This window comes from Trachinotus anak, unplaced genomic scaffold, assembly GCF_046630095.1.
Source record: "Trachinotus anak isolate AG129_WGS33_773 ecotype Australia unplaced genomic scaffold, CSIRO_AGI_Tana_v1 ptg000001l, whole genome shotgun sequence".
NCBI lineage: Eukaryota > Metazoa > Chordata > Actinopteri > Carangiformes > Carangidae > Trachinotus > Trachinotus anak.
Genome location: NW_027273852.1, coordinates 10,184,817 through 10,201,984, shown reverse-complemented (window position 1 = coordinate 10,201,984; position 17,168 = coordinate 10,184,817). Strand labels below are relative to the sequence as shown.

The window sequence follows — 17,168 nt, the reverse complement described above, 5'->3', positions numbered from 1 at the left end:
AAAAGTTAACATCCTGAAGTTTGGGCCATTTAACTGAAATCTAAGTTGCTTTTACCTGAATGAAGGTCTTGAAATTCATCAAACATCCGCTGAAACCTCTGCTGAACCTTGAAGGCACGGATGGTGCTCAGGCCTTGGAGAGAGGAGGAGAGGTGGGAGAAGACAGGACTCCGTGCTACAAGAAATACATACAGACCATATCTGTTGGCATTTGAACAAAAATGTGTCTGTAAAATCTATGAATTTGACACCTCAGTCGAGTTTTTCAACCCAAATGCTTTCTTTATTATACACAGTTTTGAAGAGTTTTGAATATAATCTTTTAACTATAAACATGGTCTAATATCTACTCCTCAGAACTGCCATTTTTTGAGGTGTGAGAAAGTGTAGATAAAGAAAATGTAATTTGGTGATCAGTAGTGAAATACGTACGTGTATTGCATTGTACAAGCAGTAAATGTTCCCCTGTTGCCAGTCAGTTTTGATTTAGGGAAAGGTTGCGATTGAGTGGTCTTTTGTTTCTATTTGTTAGTTGCACAAAACCAAAAGACAAAACCTAAATGTTTCCTTTGAGCTTTTTGATAGAACTTTTCTTCTTTAAGACGATGGGACCTGTTGGCCAATGTGCGTTTGGGCTCTCAGCCCGGAATAAAATAGATAAACTAAAGCCTGCAATGGCCTTGTCATGCCCACTTGGCATTTTTCCCATTGTATGTGATGTCATGAACTCCCGTCTCTAGAGGAAACTGCGTGTGGCCGAGCCATAGGCTACCGCCACCTTTAGCCTTTATGCTAATGCCAATAGCTTTCTTCAATGGTCTATTAGCATTCCTGTGGTCTGCCTTTGTCTTTTGGCACAAATGGACATGTCCACGCCCCCACACCAAAAAAAAAAAAAAAAAAATTACTGGTAGACTCTAGGCGCTTGATGTCCCTGGAGGTCCGCAGGAAGTAGCATCTCAGAAACAGGAAGACAACGAGAAGAGGAACAACAGGAATAAGGATCCAAGGGATGATGATTGCAGCTACTGCAATCACTCCAATGACTTGGAGAAAAACCTGGGACAGAAGGAAAGATGTGCGCAAAACATTAATCAAACAGCAACAGAGTCAAAAGCTTCACTGCTGCTGTGTGGGTTACCACTGGGGCAGTGAGGCCTATTTTCTGAGGCTGAACAAGAGAAACTCTTTCAGCTCTATTTGTGTGAGACCATCATGGACATACAGTAAGGTGACAGCAGGTTGTGGGACTGAGCTTATGTGACTCACAGTGTGAAAGGAAAACGATCACGGTGCTAATTCTCACTTAGTAGCAAGTGAGAATTTACCACTTGGCCACTGCAGCTCATATCCCTGGCTCCCTCGGGCTTTCCCTTCAACACTTCTGGCCTGTAAGCCTCCCTGGCAGAGCAGCCAGCCAACAGGCATGGCCACAGTGACTGGCAGAGGGCTCTGGGAACCACACTGTGGGTGTCTGATACATCACACTCAAACCACACAGCCCTCAACAACACAGTGACTCATCACCCGTGTTAATGGCTCTGTGACACATCTAGACCAGGATACCAGAGCTGCCTAAACAGGATTGGAGGCAATGAGCCTGACGAAACCAAAGCACTCACACCTGCACTGTGTTTAGAAAACTGAAATGAGCATCTGATATAGTATCATTATTGATACTTAATGGATATAGATAAAATTCTTTTAAAACAGCCCATATATCCCTAAGTACTTTTACACACTACTTTACTTGAGTACTTAAATTTCAACTTCATTTCATTTCAGGGCAAAATATTGTACTTTTTACTCCACTACATTTATCAGACTGTTATAGTTACTAGTTAGTTTGCAGATTAAGATTTCTGTTTACAAAATATATAATAAGTCTCTATAATATGATGACCTGTTACAGACTAAACTGCCTAAAATGTCAGTAAATAATGTGTACAACATTAAAATGCTGGAAAGCCAATAATGTAACAGATTTCATATACTCTGAAAATCAATTTCTTCATTTTATATATATATATATGTGTGTGTATATATATATATATATATATATATATATATATATATATATATATACACACACACACACACATACACACATATACCAGTATATAATGATCAATCACTGGGGACAAGTACTTTTGATTCTTTACGTACATTTTGCTGATAATAATTATGCACTTTTACTCAAGTGGGACTGGTGCAGGACTTGTACTGGAGTGTGTTTACCATGTGGTATTAACATTTTTACCCAAGGAAGGCATCTGAATACTTCTTCCACCACTGAATATGTGTACGACCATTTCCTCTTAACTGAAAGATATACTGTGTTACATATTTCATATTCGATTGGTAGATGATAAAATTGAAACCTCACACCCTGAAATTAGACACATCCTCAGAGATGAATCATAAGACGTGGAGATTAGGATCGTGCGGTTACCTTCAGTGGTCTCAGACTAGCCCAGAGAGATGAAAATTTAATTTAGCACCTTAATTACGGATGTTATCTGCCACTTAAGCACACATTTAAGCATGATCACTTTCAGTGTAGTTTTATGATGAAAAGCCACTCAATCCCATTTGCAGTTCAGATAAGAGGGTATTACTAGTCTAACCATTGCCATAGTGGAGCCCACACAATCAAACAGTAAGTGGAAGCTACTGAGCACAACTGATCCCAAGAATTTCACAGTACATAAGTTTCAATCTTAGCCTTGATGGAAGGCTACCAGACTGCAAAGTGAGATGGTGGCACCTGGGCCATTACTGCATGTTATCCAGCCTTCCCTTGAGGGGATCAAATATTAACTGAACAAACGTCTTATCGTATATACTGTTTTTTCTTTCACTCTCCTGCTGCTGGTTAGTGACAGTGACAGTGACACCGCTCATTCACGTTTGCTGGTTGGTTAATTTGAATTCTAATTGGGCCCATTTCAGCAGGGGTCAAGAAGGTCTGAGCCAGGCCGGCTTATCTGACAGTGGGGTCATCTGAGGGGATGGAGGAGGAACAGGAACCATTAGATAGGAGTCTTGCCTCCTCCTGCTCCCCAGGGCCTCTGTCGCCAAGGCCCCTGTTTGATGTGATCCATTTGCGTGGTCTGCCGCTTATCATGTCAGCATCGGGAACACCGTGGCCCCCACCCACACTACACACAGATGACTCCGATAAGTGATCCTACAAGTGTACACCTCACCCCCTCAGACCACATCCATATCTCCTATGAAACCACACAGGAACAGAAAACTCCCAAAGCCACATCCCGCTGCACATAAAAGTGGATAAAAGGATGAAAGGTTCTGTATACAAACAGTTTAAATAAAGAATTACCGCTAATTGCTCCTTAGCAAGAAAAGAAAGCTACCGCACGCATGTGATTCAGTCATTCAAGCAAACTGGGCGCACTGCTGTGTCCAAAGACCATTCAGATCTCTGCTGACCCTAATTGCTTTATTTTCTCAATGATTCTATCAGCTCTTTGATGTCCAAATAAATGTAGAAAATTGAAGTTAATTGCTATATTTGTGTTCAGCAATGATAGCGACTGTTGTTCCGCAGCAGAAAATAAACACTTCCCTTTAATTAAACATCCCTCTGGACACAAGGAATCAGTACGCTTTTTACAACCTCTTTTTCATCCTCCCTTTATTTACTGTCAGTGTGCAATATTTGCCACTGGGAAAGACGTGCAAACAAAACAGGAAATGAGGGGAATGCTTGGTAAAGAAAATTCCTCAAAAGAAGTCCTCTGTCATTGCTGGAATTTTTTTTTTTTTTTTTTTTTTGTTTTTTTCGCTCCACACTTTCCGTGACAGAGCCGCACAATAAGTTGCAAGGGTCAGTGGTACTGAAACAAAACAGGGCTGTTCCACTTGGGCTCTGGAACAATAGAAGTGACCGAATCCATTCTACTCTGTCTTTGGGCTTTATTTTAGCATTAAATGCCCAGATGCTGTGGCTTTTCTTTGGGAGAAATGAGTGTGGACACCTCCTTCACATTTTCCCTTTCTGGGCCATTTTCACTTCATAAAGCTGCAGTCAATGTGTTTTGTGTGTGGTGAGGAGGGCCTGACACATACTGTGGTGGTCTCAGTCGCTGTCTACATTGGTGGCTCGAGTAGTCCTAGGATTAGGCCTTTGTGTGCTGTGAAAAGGTAAAAGAAGTCACTTATTTGGGCTCAGTCAAGCTGCTGATTTCCAACCCCATTTTGGAAATAAGAGAAAGGCTTTGAAATGCAGTCTCTCTCACTCTCTCTCTCTCTCTACTATAAATCACTAGTGTCCAGCAAATTCATTCATTCAGTCATTGCTCCTTTCTCTCTCTTGATAACAACACAAAAACTTTTTCAAATACGCAAGAAAACAACAATTCCCACACACAAAAGTCACTCTCAGAGAGCACAGAATCCATTATCTTCATCATACTGACATGAGGTGAGACTCTAGATGAGGTTCAGACTTTGTTATGTAAGTTCCCAGGCTCAAACGACCCCGGGCCTGGCCTGTGTGTCTGAGTCAGAGCAGCTGAGGTGCTGGACCGCAGCATCATGGGAGACCACACATACACAAAACACACACACACACACACACACACACACACACACACACACACACACACACTGGAAGCTTTTGCTGGCCAGTGCTTGCCATCAAATGACCATGTGTGGCCAGTTGACCACGCGCACACGCACACGCACACGCACACGCACACTGCTGTTTTGTTGTGTTCTGGTATATATTTACACTTATTTGACAAATAGGTGAACACAATAAGTATTTGTATAAGTTGATCTTTAGGCTTTTCGCCTTTCTGTGTCACTTTTTTTTCCACCTTGTGCAGGAAGACAACAGCACTGTCATAAGACAATGGTCAGAGGGGATTTATGGCACAGCCTATATGTTTCCACGCAGGACCATCTCCTGTGTTTCTCAGGCTAATCTGTGTAATGCCTGGAGCCAGTGCATTCCTCACCTCTTCTGTCACCAGCGTGGTAAAGAAACAGAGAAAGCCGGTGAAATCCCATCCTACAGCACTCGCGGTTACGTCAGCAGTTCTCATATCCCACAAAGCCACTGAAGAGGCCTGACACACAATGTGCCACAATATACAGACTCACACAACGATCCACCCGCCAGTGTTTCTAGATAATAGCCATCTTTTGCAAACTCATGCACGCCCTCTTTCCCTCACACACACAAACTACTTTCTCCAGATCTCTGTAGGTTTTACTGCTGTAATAATAATATAATAGTAATAGTCTATGATTTGTGGGCAATTTTTTTTTTTTTTTACATGTTTATATGATATTAAGGCTGGTGAGAGCAGGTGACGCCACACTTAAATGAAAGCAATTGTCAGCTGGTGTCTAAGCATAAACATCCTGACAAACTGAATTTGCATGGATGGCTGAGAAGACCTATGAATGTAGCTGCAGACCCCACAGTTAGTGGTGTGACTTGGTCAAGAGCCTTCACACAAAATCCTCCACTGAAAGACCCCTGTACTCACCCCTTATTGTCTTTCCCTCCTCCTCTGCCCCCTCTGTGAAAATAGAGGCAACCCAGGATTTAAAGGTCAAGTCCACACAAAAGCTGACAGTCCCAAAAGCCTGAGGTGTTTTTAATTGACATTTCTGTCTTTGTCCCCTAACCATAAAGAGAGGAGAGAAAGAGCCTTTTTTCCCAATATACTAAATTACTACTAAATGAGACCTGTGAAAAAAATAGGGCTCTGGGGTATAACCAGGTTCCCCCAGCTTGAGGGAATCCCCTTGTTAGGCGGGTATGGGGGCAGTGCTGAGGGGCTGTGAAGTGCTTACTCCACCATAAAGGAGGAGGCTCTGGTGCAAATCCCCACACAGAAGCGGTCTCTCCCCATAGAGAGAGATAAACCAGTTAGGGCATTGTTTATGAAGTTTCACTTTATTCCCCACTGACAACCATTTAAACAATGACTATGGGGAAATGTCCCTCCGCGAATGAGCAACAATAGTCAGGATCAGCAGCTTTTCTGCACGGCTAATACTTTGATAAAAGGAGTGAAAATCTTCCTTCCTGAAAGCATTAAAGACTGCTCCATGAAAAACACCTGCAAACAAGAGCAGAAAGCAGCACAAACAAAAGTGTTTTGTCCAAAAGATGCCACCACTGTCAACGATCACGCTCGCCTCGCACTTTCTGCTGCAGCACAACACCGGCACAAACAACATGCACGATCTATGTAGTCGTCTTTTTCTTTTTAGTTATCTGCATGTCATTTTTCACTGCAATATGGAAGCATAGTTTATCATTCCTGAAGACAAAAGTAATAATCAACATGGCGGAACGGACAGGTCATGTAGGAAGTACAGTGAGTACATATGTGCAACAGAAGTCATGACCTAGTCTACTTTCTACTTTCTGTTTTCAGTTGGACCTTTTGGGCCTTCTACAAAGTTATTATTTTACTCCAGCCATTCACCTTATTATCAAAATGAGGGGAACTATAGCAGACAAAAAGCTTTTGTGCGAATGATCTTTTGTGCTTTCAGCATTTAAGATGGCTTTTGTCTACTGTGAGATGGGTATCTGCCACAAACATCACTCAGGCATTGTGGAGGGGGGATTCGTTTTCAGCACGCCTTTGTTCTATTCTTTGGCCCTAACCAAGGAGCCACGCCTGCTCCTCTACCTCGAATTGTGCAGCGAACATTCCCTTCTTTGTGGCGCTAGGTGCATGAGCTGGCTCATCTCCTCAGGCTTTCGTGGGAGATGGCTGTCGTAGTGGCAGGGTGGCATTTGGTAACCTAACCTGGTTGTGCACCAGGGTGGCCCTCGGCTACCAGGCCTGTAAGACTGTAGAACATTAGGCGAATTGCACTAAGAGTCCCGCTCTGAATCTGTTCCAACTGACCTGTCCCCTTCCCCCTCTACCACGCTTCCAGCTCCACTCCTACAAACACATCGTACGCCTGCTGATCACACTTTTTCCCTTTGCCACTCAACACATCATCCTTGTCACCCCCTCCTCGCCTCCCCACTGTTCTCCTGCGCATCTGACCCATCATCCTATGGGCTTTATTTCCTCTTTGGTTCCTTTCTCTCCCCCAATCACTTGCTTAGTCTCCATACACATTCTCTGAGGATGCCGTTTCTGTTGTGTCACACTGGGGGAGCCACGCCCTCAGCCTATGTGCACACTTTTATTAAATCTGTGCAGGCGCTGGGCCGCGCTGGCGGGTAATCCTACAGTAATTGTTTCCAGATTAGGAGACCCAGACCACAAAGCAGGTTTAGCCAGGCATGAAATGGCCTCCCCATGCTGCAGCGCCAGCGACCAAACCTGCCGAGGTGAGACTCACCTGGATAAAGTCCACAAACGTCCACGGGAGCAAAGAGTCCAGGTAACCAATGTCCTTCGAAAACCTGTTGAGGATTCTTCCTGGGAGACAACACAACACAAATGAACAGATTAGATGAGATCAGATGTTTGACAGGAGCAGACATCTGACAGCAGAATTTTGTTGTATTGCTCATAAAGATGTTAAATGTATAACTTCAATCAGAATCCATATAAGGAAATAAGGTGAATTAGTTGGGGTGTTTATCATGAAATGTAATTTTCAGACTTACAATAGTCCTCTATGAACAAATCCGAGTCAAATACATACATGTTTTATCCTTTAGCGTCTCTGCACCCACAAAAAGGAATATATTTGTTTGTTTTAATTTTTCACTAGATTATTGAGCAACTGTTACCAAAGTACTGTACCTTCCAATTTCATAGAACAGAGCTTATACATTGAGCATGATAACAGATGAAAAACACGGGCCTATCTAGATTAAACAATGAATCATTATTTGTCTAGCAGTTCATAAAGACTGCCCTACTCTTGGCTGAATACGTGAGGGAACCTTTTGTTTGAAAACAAAAGGGCAACAGAAGCTGCGTACCTGCCTTTATGTTCTGACTGGCAGTGTCAGTGACGTTAATTGAGTTGCCTCCAATCTGCTCAGGTGTTCATTATTTTGGCTGGTGCTCTGCAGGTGCTGTGGCAGCCCTTTATTGTCACTCCTTTAGTAACTTTGCTCCCCTATTCTGATCCCACAGCACATAAGATTACACTCCAGCTGCGTTCACACACTATTTACTGCAGGGTCAGTGATAGCCAATCCCCACACTAAACTACCCAAAGGCAGGCAGGACAGAAAGGCTTTCTCTATCTCTGTCCCCGAAGGAAGCCCCAGGACTCTCAGAGGCAGACAAAAAGTACCAGAGCAGTGACTGCATTGCCACAGCAAGAAATGGGCTTAAGTTAGAAGACAAGAATAAACTGCGGATGTGTTGTGTGTACTCTATAGTGTATACTGCCAAAGTGCCTCTGAAAATAGCGTCATAATGTTTTGTACTGTACTTAGGTAACCCATTGTCTCTCACAGTGACGCATCACTAAGCAAACAATAATATCTGTCTGAGGATAATGTAAACAAAGCAGCACTCACACATTTAGGGTACAACACCTGATAAAGAGAAACTAACCACACAAGCATGTGAATGAGTTTATCTAGGCTCAAGGAAAAGGCCCTGAAATACGGAGGGACTTGATGAAGGACCGGGAGAGGGAACGGCTGAGAGGCACGTTGGCACAGTGTGGTGGTATGGCACTCGCGAGGCATGGTGAAGCCATGGCACCACTGACCTAAAAGTTGCCTTCCAGCCTCCCAGTCAGTCCTACGGAGTTGGGCCCTGTAATCACCTCTCTCCACGGCCGTAAGCAGCTTACAGCTTTATCCAAAATGCTGCTCCCGCCTAAAAACATGCATGCAGACGAGGCCGGGCTCCCCATAACAGCCATTGCATAAACGCAGCCAGAGCATTATTCCCCGCAACAACCCAGCAATGCTCCAAATCAGTACTGATTCAAAGTCAAGTGGCGTAAGCATGTTGTACACTTGGAGGCAGACTAATCTTATTCACAGTGTGAGTGCCCCTTTAGCATACAGACATCCCGAGGGGAAGGTTCAAGCAAGGGGGTAGAGCTGCTACTATACTAGTGAAGAATATCGCAGCTTTAGTCTGGGAAATGGGGGGAGTACTTGTCAAACTGTGTTTGTGGAAGATCCAATAATATTTTATGTAATTTTACTGTCTAAGCCATAGATGACCCAAATTCATGCATATCTGACAAACAATGCCAATAAGAAAAGGATAGGTTTCTCCGGGTTACATCATGCCATGGTTGCAGGGTGTTCGAGCAGAGAACATCAGTCAGCTATCAGCTGTTTGACAAGCGGCTCAGTTAACACAGAGTTTCAGAGGGGATGAAGTAAAGACCCTTCTCCATCCTGCGCAGACTATAGAGGGGATACATTACAGTGATGCAGTTACACAAAGACATTCACTGCATGGAAATGCCTATGAGGTAAGATCGGTGTGGGACAATGGCTTCAATCACTATGGGTGGTTGTCAACAATATCACCTATTGTGTAGAGAGGGGTATAGACGTTTCAGGATATCAGCAGCATTAGTATCAAACAATTTCTCATGGTTTAAGACTCCAGGGGTGATTTGCACCACTTTTTCAGGCTCAGGAAATATCAAGCCCTCCCAACTAAGGTGGCCCCTTAGGTGGAGATATTAGTTGAGCAGGGCCCCCAATCACACTTAAAGAAGTGGAACAGTGGGGTCCGGCTAGAGCAGGGCGTGTGGCAAATCGCTGTTCCCTGTAAACATCAAGATAAGGGGACAACTCAGAGCCGCTCCATGTGTGGGCCCCAGTGCAGTTGGAGGGGCCTTTCAGTGAGGCAAGTGCGATAATGAAGGAATACTGGGGAGGGGGCTGCCAAGGCTGGAGGTGGCACAGCTCACCTGCACTTCCATGAAGGGCCCAGGAGCCTGGGGCAGCCTCCCACCGCCGGCACCTTGCTGCCAATACTAATACATTCTAAATCCATTCTCTTCGCTCACACCGCCAGGCTCCTGCAATCTCCTCTCCTTCCCTTTCATGCAATTAAATAGTGGAAGTGCCGAGCGAGGGGGAGCCCTATCAGCCATACTGCACACACACACACGGCTCCATCTCCACATTCAATTTACACACTTCGATATCATCATCCTCTCTGCAGTACTTCCTCCACTTTGCTCTTAACACTCTTGCAACCCAGACCTGAAATACAGACATTAAAAACATTGCCTCTGTAGACACAATTAGAATCTCACATCACTGACTACAGAAGATCTAAAGTTCCCTGCGTCAACAGCAACTGAGCGACACCCAGCACTGAGATGGCCCACTATGCTGATGTGAAAGGGGGACAGTAGAGGAGTGTGTGTGTGTGTGTGTGTGTGTGTGTGTGTGTGTGTGTGTGTGTGTGTGTGTTGCCTGAAACGCCACTCCTTGACTGTGCTGATGAGCTGAAGCCCTGGCCTGCAGTCTCTGAGGGGATTAGCCAACTCAATGACACTAAATTACAGGGATCAACATCAGCTCAACACATCCACCGCTGTCTATGCTGCTCTAACTGGATCAAATTTGGATGAACAGCTGTAATAAGACTGTGCGTATTGCTAAAATTGAGCAACATGAATATATTAAGTTATATAAATTCATATGTAAAAGAGGAAGTATCAGTCTGTCGTGTTATCAAAATCATCTTGCTATCTTTAAACTTATCAAATTGTATTGTTAAAAAACATAAAGGTTTTAATCACCAAAAGCCCTAACTTAGACATCAACTATCTCCACACAGCACAAAAGATAACACAGAATCATGATTCAAATGGCACAGAGGCATTCAGCGGCTGATACAGAAGAGCTACAATGCCTCTCCATCAATCATAATTCACCACTGCTGTACTCTATTGTTATAAACCACATTCACAGAATAACAAGCAAGACCTTTGTGCAGTGATGCTTGAAATAGTAACCTTTAACACTGAGGACAGCTATCAAACACCTGGCCCGTTCAGCAGCAGCACACCTATCACTTACACATGTAAACAGCTGTCAAATCCTTAACAACATATAGACACACAGTTACAAATTACTCACACTTACGGCAACACACAGCTGTGATGGAGGTGACAGTTAATTATACAGAGGGGAAAAAATCTTTTAGACAGAAGGAAAACATTAAGACGGAAAGAAGAGAAACCGGCACATTTGACAACAGCTGTCTTTGTCCTGATCTTTTTTTTAATTTTTTTTTTTTATAAGGTTTCACTTATAACACAGAGCAAGAGAAAAAAAAACAACAACCTAAGTTAAACTTATTTATAATGCATAAGTAAAAAAAAAGAAAAAAAAAAAAGGTCAGGTTCATGCTTAATCTACTGTTGACGGGACAAAGGACAAAAGAAACACAATCTCTGGGACAGTTGTCTATAAATCCAGTCAAACACACAGTGTTGTTTGCCAGCCTGGAGGCCAAGCTGTAATGACTGGACTGGTCATACAATGGTTACTGATAGCAGCACAACAGCAATCAGATAGCAGTGTCTGTTAAGCCTCTCCTTTACTGCACTATTAAACAGATTATTACATTATTCAAAGTGTTTGTTCTCCTCCTGTGTGTAGATTACCAAGCAAGGCACACCCAGATAAGCCATCAGGTAGTCCAATACGTAACATAGCAGCAGCACTAAAAACAAAAGCTAAAAGATTAAGACCTGTGGTGTTTGCTCCAAATACAGCTTTGCAAAGGAAAGCTTTGTCGCTACACCCACTTCTAATGCCAGTAGAAACCGCAAGCTCCTGAACACCCTCAAATCATATTTAGACTTGTGTTACCAGCTTATTATGACTCATTATACAGACACAAGTTCCCTTCTTGTTGAGAATTCCCACCCGAGCTGATTGTGTCGTACATGCATGTCACTATGAAGAGATTAGGCTGAGTAATTATCTGCTGACAGGTGAACAATGCTCCAGAAAAATTAAAGTTATCAAAGTGGGCCACTTGACAGTTGACTTTGGATATGAATGACAGATTGTAGTGACATTATTTCACCTGATTAAAAGAGGTCTTTAATTAATAGCACAAAGTCCCAGACATAAAATAACAAGAAGAGCAAAACGTTTAGCAACTGATTCAAACAAATCTTGAATTGCTCTTGCAGTTTTACTGGTTTCTTTAAAAAGAAAAAAAAAAAAAAAAAGTGACGCAAATCACACCTGGAGAAAAACCAGCAGCCCTCCTTGAGTAACCTCAGATGAGTGTTTGCTCACTTTTAAAATCATGTCCATCTGCCCACTCCATTGACCCGGCAGCTACAGCCCACAAAGCTAATGAAATAATCAAAGATTTCTGATACAGCGCACAAGACAAATATGTCTGTATTTAAACAGCACTCTAGTCCAAACACAACACTGTCCAAGATCTACTGCAAACAGTATTTATTCAATATAGTTGTTTGCTTTTTTGTTTGGGCTCATAATAATAAAAAAAAAAAGATAGCACTCTCTTTGCTCATTTTAAATGCATTATGGCTAAATATTAAGTCTTATTACAAGGTTTTTTTGACTGAACTCACCTCTTGGTTACACAGGCTTTACTTCCCAGCAGCAACTTATATGATACCAGTTCATTCGCAGTCAGATTTTAAACCCACTAAACAGGCGACGATCTTTGAGCTTGTTCAGCTAAATCTAAATTATTATGGATGTTAGATTCTCAAATGAACATTTATCAGTTGTTAATTCTATTTATAAACTTAATAAACACGCATTTCAATATGCTGATAATATAAAATCTTTGAATACGAAAAAAAAATAGTTGTATATGAAAATTTTAACATTTGAATGTGTGAATTATTCTATCATACGGAACTTGATGTCAATGACAAACTATAGAGTTCAAGGAAAAGCATATGGATGTTTGTGAGGTGGATGACACACATGACAAAGTAAGAGTCTGCTCTCTAGTGGTGAGATGTTACAACAATAACTTCCACAGCAACTGGATGTTAACATCTCATAATCAGCTCATCATCCCTGTACAACCTTGGCCATGCTAGAAACAAGGTACCAGTCATAAGTTATTTTATTAAGAACTTTATATGGAGGCAAGCCACTTACCAATTGGATTGATATCAAAAAAGTGTACCGGGGTCCGGAGGATGGCATTGAACATGCTGTTGTGTAGGGTTTGGGCTGAGCTCACCAGGACATTAAAGAAGAGCAAGCTGCGCAGGAAGCCAAACACAACTGAAGTGGCTGTTAAACCTAACAAAAGCAGAGTAGAAAAAATTCATCAGCACACTACACTGCAGGTATTATGCCTGTTCCAGGATTAGCCCGGCAGTTTTAGAGTACATTATTGAGCAAATACACATATCCTCCGCTTTATTTTTTTTCATCAATTATGTGTTTTTTTGTCTAGAATGCTGTATCACTGTGGATACAAAGCCTGAGAGAGTGAAAAGGATTGGAGTCACAGGGAGATAATCAGAGAAATCCAACAGCAGTGAACAAGAAAGGCACTGCTATCTCCCTGTACAGCTGAGGCCTGTGTACACATACACTGGGCCTTGAAGGCCTTGGGCCACAGCCAAAGAACTGTGGGTCTGTTCATTGAATGGCTGCGTATTGAGAGCCTCACAGTACATAAAAAGCTATGTGCGCTCAGTGAGCTTCACCTGCGTAAACACCTAGGTACAGGTCAAGGTCCAGCTGCCGGGGGAAGCTGCCATTGAGGTGCTCTGTCACATTGATGTGCTTCTGTTCAGAGGCCCTGCAAGTCAGCCACAAAAGAAACAAAAATCCACAAGGACAAGTAAACACAAAGAAGAAAGAGAGCTGCAACATGAAGGCACTAGACAAAACGCATTCCTCCTATCCTGAAGCACAAGGTCAGTTTCAACAAGTGACAGATAATACCAAGGAAAACAGCTTGGTTCAGTCGTCTTCTATTAAATTATCAACCACTTCCAGTCTCTGAAAATATGTCACTTTGACTTACAAAACAGTATCCTTGTGTTTTTGGGTTTTTTTAATTTTTTTTTTTTTTGCAAGCCCTCGTGTTTTTCAATGGGTGTAAAAGAAACAAAATCTCACCAGCAAGCAAGCCACCAGTCCTGCAGGACAAATGTAATCTAAAACACACATAAACAGGTAAACGCAAAAAAAAAAAAAAAAAATTATTAAATTTTTACATTGAACATTAAACATAAAGCAAAAACTTAAAGAGAAACACAAAAATGTATTATTCATTGCAACACAACAAAGTATAAAGACAAACACACTCATGTGAACTCATTGATATGTTGTATTTTTCCAAAACTGATAGAAAACACAAACCAAATTAATTGAAGAAATTAACTCACATGTGCGAGAGCATTGAGTAAAATGAGGACCAAGAGGACCAGGAAGTTAGAACCTGCCAAGAAATATTTCACGTACATACGCAGGCCGACGTTTCCTTCTGAGCGCCTTTCCTCCTCTGTTGGTTGCACCACCTACAGATTGACACTCGTGTCAATACCAGTCACTCAGCATCACTTCCAAATCAAGCTATAATGAACAGGGAAAGGTGAGTATCTTCTGCTCTCTAGTGGCTGAAAAGATGCACAACAGGCCTTTTCCTTGTATGCTCTTAGTGTGATGAAAACTATTTTGAGCCCCTTAGACTCAAGACCAATCATTTACGTAACAAAAAGTTTTAAATGTACCTACCACTGCAAGTGGCTCTGCTCCCTCAATCAAAGAGCACCGAGAGGAGGAAAGGGAGGACATGGAGGACATGGAGTTGTCAGAAAGTGTATGGGGAAAGCGAGAGACAGTCCCCGGGATGGGAGTTGTGCCTTGCCTCTCATCCTCCTGGCCCTCCTCCTCCTTAAGGAGGGAGGTAAAGTCTAGTCCAGAACCCTGCAACTCACTGTAAGTCCCTTGTGCCACCAACTGGCCCTGACAAAGAGAGAAAACAGGACTCACAAACACTCATGGAAGCTAGAATAGCTTCTGTGAGTTACATAATTTTTTTTAAAAAGAACACACAATATAACCAATAAAAAGAACACATATGTAAGTTGTGGTCTCTGCAGGTGTTTTTCCTATAGATGTAACTTTTAAACTCCTATCATAGAATGACGTCCTAATGGAGGCTTTTCACAGAGTTACTGAATGTCCTTCTCCATTTTGGAGGAATACATGTATATTTTGTGAAACAATAGTCATGGTGGATATATGAAAAACATTTAAGTTAAAGTAACAAATTGGTGCAATGTTATATTATATATAAGTCAAAGGATAAGCATAAATCATTTTATTTTGTTTTATCTATTTTTACCTGCTTTACTTCCGTACAGAATGTGGAGGTGTTTTGTTTATTTACTTCACTTATACTTATACTTACTCATCAGTATTATTTACTATTCGAGAGAATATTTCTTTTCTTAATAGAAAAAAAGAATTAATTTAACAAACTGCACATATATTGCATGATTATGCCAAGCACCAAAACAACACATAAACAAACAATCCAGAGAAAGTTAGAGACTAGCAGGTGCAGAACGGCAAACATTGAGGGAGCCCAACATCCTGATATTTTTCTCAGCAGTCAAAGAAACCAGAACTAAAACAACAATGAGTATTGGACTGAACACTGTAGGCAGCTGCACGGAGTCAGTGTACAGTACTGCAGGCGACTGTCTGCTAACACATTATCAACTGAACTGAATTTACAGTGATCAGTCAGTGAACTGCTCTGTCATAGCCATAGTCATAGGCGACACACTGCTGGGCATTGTGACTTTGCATGTCCTATACAAAACAATCAGTAAAGCAGCTAGACCCGGAAACTGGGGCACCGCTTGAGTCCACCGTAATAGTTGTGTATCCAAGCTGGCTACAGCCGCTGCCTCAGGCGACTATGAACTTTTTTTAAGTAACCTGTAAGTCAGAGAACATAACGGGAGAGTGTTTGATACTGAAAAGATAGACTTTGGATGTAGAATCACTGAAAAATTATGAAGCTGAAAAATGTAATGGAATTAGACTTAAGTGATGCTGTAAGGCAGAGACTGTTAACGGCAGAATTATACACTATATACTAACGTGTGCTCATGATACATACATACATCATCAAAACCAGTAACAACTGTATTAAGTCGATAAATTAAAATAGTTCAAATATATATTTTTTTTTTATCATGACCTGAGCATTTTTCCTTAATATGAAAATGTTTTATCACACAAAAATAAGCACATGCTCATACCTCCTTCAAGACAACTATTTGATCTGCAGCCTTCAGATACTGTAGTTGGTGCGTGACCAAGATGCGAGGTTTCTTCCTTAAAAGTCCACAAATGCACCTGAGTAAAATAAATATTTTTGTGCAGAAATGAAAAACTGATAATATATTTTTATCAATATAATAGTGAACACCTGGCTAAGTGAAATGTGCTTTGCACTGGATTTCTCCATGGAAAACAACGGGAGAATGTTAGTAACAAGACTTACTCTTCAAAGAGGTGCCGGCCCACCTCAGCATCAACAGCACTGAGCGGGTCATCCAGCAAGTAGATATCTGCATCCTGATACACCGCTCTAAAATACACACATATTGAGCTTATCCCTGTCACTGACACCAAAGACAAAAAAAGGCATTACTGTATAGTTATTCAACACACCTGGCTAGGCTGATCCTTGCCTTCTGTCCTCCACTGAGGTTGGCCCCTCTGTCCCCGACCATCGCCAAGTCACCACCTGGCAACAGGTCCATGTCCTGAGCAGGGTCCAAATGCAACTTTACCAGTTATTCATAGTAACACTGTGGCCACTACAAGGTACTGTAAGATGTGCTATAGATAACTGGCCTACACAGTATGAAAATACAACGGGGCATGTGATTATCAAGAACATAACTCGAAGTGATCCTCACTCTCTTGAGGGCGCAGGCTCTCAGAACTCTATCATACTTCTGGGGGTTCAGCTCTTTGCCAAAAAGGATGTTGCTTCGAATCGTACCGGGTAAAATCCAGGGCTGCTGGGAAGTGTAGGTCAGCTCTCCTTTGACCTTGACCACACCACTTTCCTGACTCAGTTCTCCCAGGATGGCACTGAGGAGCGAGGACTGACATGCACAAACACAGAAAACAATTTTTGACATTTTAGGAAGTGCTCTTAAAATCACTTTCCTGCCAAGAGTTAGACAAGAAGATGGATAACACTCTCATT

General features: G+C 42.1%; 1 protein-coding gene across 2 annotated transcripts in view; it reads right to left on the bottom strand.

Moving 5' to 3' along the window:
- The window catches only part of LOC139619955 (ATP-binding cassette sub-family C member 4-like), a 36,827-nt gene that overhangs the window by 12,697 nt on the left and 6,962 nt on the right, over nt 1-17,168 (bottom strand). Inside the window, exons 11-22 of one of the 2 annotated variants that reach the window (XM_071475026.1) lie at nt 16,873-17,064; nt 16,622-16,716; nt 16,452-16,538; nt 16,207-16,303; nt 14,666-14,896; nt 14,317-14,448; nt 14,048-14,085; nt 13,630-13,724; nt 13,070-13,216; nt 7,354-7,433; nt 909-1,059; nt 56-175 (exon numbers count right to left, since the gene is read on the bottom strand). In XM_071475026.1, the coding sequence (XP_071331127.1) occupies nt 56-175; nt 909-1,059; nt 7,354-7,433; nt 13,070-13,216; nt 13,630-13,724; nt 14,048-14,085; nt 14,317-14,448; nt 14,666-14,896; nt 16,207-16,303; nt 16,452-16,538; nt 16,622-16,716; nt 16,873-17,064 (1,465 nt within the window). The remainder of the gene's footprint in view (nt 1-55; nt 176-908; nt 1,060-7,353; nt 7,434-13,069; nt 13,217-13,629; nt 13,725-14,047; nt 14,086-14,316; nt 14,449-14,665; nt 14,897-16,206; nt 16,304-16,451; nt 16,539-16,621; nt 16,717-16,872; nt 17,065-17,168) is intronic. The other variant, XR_011690704.1, reaches the window with a different exon arrangement.